This window comes from Solanum tuberosum, unplaced genomic scaffold (assembly GCF_000226075.1).
Source record: "Solanum tuberosum cultivar DM 1-3 516 R44 unplaced genomic scaffold, SolTub_3.0 scf00270, whole genome shotgun sequence".
Taxonomy (NCBI): Eukaryota; Viridiplantae; Streptophyta; class Magnoliopsida; order Solanales; family Solanaceae; genus Solanum; species Solanum tuberosum.
In genome coordinates this window covers 799,331-802,957 of record NW_006239200.1, presented here as the reverse complement: position 1 = coordinate 802,957, position 3,627 = coordinate 799,331, and the positions used below count along the sequence as shown (strand labels likewise).

Here is a 3,627-nt window from a genome sequence, read left to right as displayed (position 1 = left end):
TCATTGGTGCAGTTTGAGAATATTTTGAGGTATTTTGATGTACTTAGCTTGATTTTTATATATTTCGTACATTTTGGAGGAAAAATTATTTTTTTGTTATTTTTCGGTCAGTTACGTAAAAAAGTAAAATTTTGATCATTTTTTTGTTTCGATATTCTAAGGTCATTGGTGCAATTTGAGATTTTTTTGAGGTGAATTGATGTTCTTTTCTTAATATTTATATGTGATGTGCCACGAAATCTTGGCACATTTGATGCTTGAAAATTAAACATTGATACTAGAATCGAGTGTATTTATGTGGATATAATGCGTTTGGTTGTGTTTGTATAGGTGAAACAGGTGGACGTGAAAGACGAAAGAAAAGAAGGCTGCTGATAACCATATGCAAAGTGAAGACCACGAGCACCTAGATGGGTCGTGGTCCTTGTCACGAACTGTGGTGCAGTTCGTGAAGCTGAACCAGTGAATGGCAAGGAAAAGTTGAAAAAGGAACTGAATCAAGTGAAGACCAAAGACGACTTCACGAGTCGTGGTCTTCACGACAGCCCGTGGTGCATGTCGTGGTAATGATGCAGTGAAGGGGCTTTGGAAAGTTGAAGAGATAAGCTACCATGTGAAGACCACAGATAACTACACGGCCCGTGGTCATTGTCACGACCCGTGGTGCATGTCGTGGTGATGACACAGTGTGCAGGTCTTGAAGAACCTGCTTTGGGGAATCCAAGTGAAGACCACGAAGGGCTTCTCGGACCGTGAAGCCCTTGACGGGCCATAGAAGTGGGCTTGAAAGGGGCCGACATATCAGTCCTGCTTCGAGTAGGACTCTTTTTAAAACTATTTCTAAATGAATTAGGTCATTTTTTATGTTTTTATCTTATCTTTCATTTGAACGACGAACAAGTTTCCAGAATTCATAGCTTTTGGTTTTCGATTTTGGATATTGAATTAAGTTTGAAGTTCGGTTTTCTGGTTCTTGAAATATTAAAGTGGTTGTTGATTGCTTATTCTCGTAAGTACTTTATAGCATGTTTTCATTCGATATTTTTGAACATTTACGTGAAATCATGAGTGGCTAAACACCACAACTGGGGTTGTGGGATCCATGACGGAATTCTAATTGTGATTTCGTAAAACGAGTGAAAGGCAATTTGTGGTTACAAACTATAGTTTAGTTTTCGTTATTCATGTATTCTGATGATTGCACACATTAGGATGAGCATGTATCTGTCATTTGTTTGAGAGAGAAATGATAGTTAGGAAAAAGCTAAACTAATTTAACTAAATGGAGTCAAAGTTCGAGTTTGAGAGTAAAGAACCTTAACACCATTTTAGGTGAAGGTAAATCGTGTAACACTCTAGGACCGAGAGGACTTGAGTGAAGATTATCTGAGTAAACTGAGAAGTGTCAGATATAGCTAACTCACATGTAGTTTGTAGACGTAAGTTGCCTGAAACTCAATTACGTAAGGACATTAGACGCAACGTTATAAGGAACACAATCCTAGTTTTAGTAATTATTGAAACAACTTCAAAACTGATATTTTGTTCATTGTTGAATTAGACTTTACTTTACAATCTTGGTTACTTAAGCGTTAACGCTAAACCCAATTTTACTTTCAATAATTGTTTATTTAGGAAATAATAATGACATTAGAGTAAAACGCGATAGTGAAAACATTTCTATAAAGAAATTCTCTGTGGGATCGACCTCAACTCACGTTGAGTTCTGTAAATTGACTTCGACCGTTTATATCTCTTAATTGAGGTGTAAGTTTGGACGTATCAAATTTTGGCGCCGCTACCGGGGAATTTCAATTCAGGAGTGTTTTACTAGCTTTTATTCTAAGTATAGTTAGATTTCAGAATTTTACGTCTTGTTCTTTGTTCGTGTCTCTTTCAGGTGAGTTCGACTGTGTATTCCAAATACCAGAAGTAAGGGAGCCCTATTAGTCCCATACGATCGATAACTTCGGAAAACAATCCATAAAATGGTGAACGCACAAGAACTTGAGGCGCAGAGACAGAGATTTGGATTGGAAGCTGAACCGTTGCTAGGGGTATTCGGCCGAATGTTGTGAACAATCTACCAAGGGCAGTGAACGAAAACATAACGGTGGATGGAATCATTCCCCCCAACCGCCAACCAATAACTCCAAGGGGTAGACCACAACCTCCAGCTCATATGATGTATGAAGAGCATGACGTAGACTTAGATGGAGCTGGAGCCACTGGAGCTATAGTGTTACCTGCACTACCTCCAGGTGTTAAGTTCACAATCACCAGCACCATGATTCAACTACTAAATCTGAAAGGTATGTTCAGGGCAGCAGCGGGTGATGATGCTAATCAACATCTGATGAACTTTGTGGCGATTTACAAATCGCAAGAGATTCCTAGAGTAAGCCAAACATCGATGAGATTGAGGTTATTTCCCTTGTCTCTTACCGGAGAGGCAACCAACTGGTTGAATGAGATGCCGGTTGACTCAATTAGGAATTGGACTGAATTGAAGGAGGCTTTCTTGGAACGATTCTTTCCTAAATAAAAAAAAATGCAGATGACAGACGAGATCATTGCCCATAAGCAAGTACCAGGAGAAGCAATGCATGACACTTGGTGGAGATTCAGCCAAAAGCTAAAAAAAGTGCCCAAACCATGGTCTCACTAAGAGGCATTTAAAACATGCTTTCTATATATCTTTGAATTATGTCACTAAACCTATTATTGATGTAGTGTGTGGAGGATCATTTATGAGGAAGCCATTCTCAGAGAGCATGCAACTGATGGACGAAGTGTCAAAGAATAATAGGGCATGGTACACCAGGGATGCAGAAGTAGGAGATCTAGGGTACACATTTGAACTGCTGGCTGAACAAAGGAAGAGAGAAGAAGAAAGAGATCAGGATATGGCACAGGTGAGGACCCAAATAGATCTACTCATGAAGCATATTGTTTTCATGTCTGAAAAGGTAAATGTTGTGAGCCAACCAAACAGGTTTGAAGATTAGGATATTGATCTAGATGAGGAGGAAAATTACCTGGGAAACCAAAGAGGTTTCCGAAGTTAAAACTCGGGCAACCAGGGTTATAATTCTAATTCTGGAAATGCAGGTCGGAACTTCTCAAGGGAAGGACAGTATGATAGGCCAGCAAACAGAGAGCAGGGAAACTGGCAGAATAGAGATGGGTATTGAAATGACCGCAGTGGTGCATATGTTCCCCCAGGTAATAGAGATCGAGCATGTCACGACCCGAGAGTACCCCCTAGTCGTAACATGGCGTATTCGACCCCGAAGGGGTCTTATACGAGCCACATAGTCATTCAATAATGAAAATAGTGCGGAATAAAAAAAAACTTATTTACATCCACACATTTAAACTTCATTAAAAGAACTTTAAAAACACACAGCGGAAGTCTAAGTCTCACATGGCCATCTTAGACACAGTCACAAAACATAAGTAGGGACACGGCCCTTTACAATCAAAAGAAGTCTATTAAGTCTACTACATGAACAAAAGAACTTAAAAGTCTTATCCTCGAATCCATGAGGACATACCAAGTCTTGGAGGAAAGCAATCCAACACTTCAAACTAGCTAGGAGGGATCACTTGCCGGAACCTACACTT

The 3,627-nt window shown here is 39.6% G+C and overlaps 1 protein-coding gene across 1 annotated transcript in view; it reads left to right on the top strand.

Annotated features, from left to right (window-relative positions):
• The first annotated feature begins 2,185 nt into the window (after positions 1 to 2,185).
• LOC107062870 (uncharacterized) overlaps positions 2,186 to 3,627 on the top strand; it is a 10,026-nt gene continuing 8,584 nt past the window's right edge. Inside the window, exons 1-3 of the mRNA XM_015314048.1 lie at positions 2,186 to 2,312; positions 2,734 to 2,915; positions 3,112 to 3,225. Coding sequence (XP_015169534.1) covers positions 2,186 to 2,312; positions 2,734 to 2,915; positions 3,112 to 3,225 — 423 coding nt within the window. The remainder of the gene's footprint in view (positions 2,313 to 2,733; positions 2,916 to 3,111; positions 3,226 to 3,627) is intronic.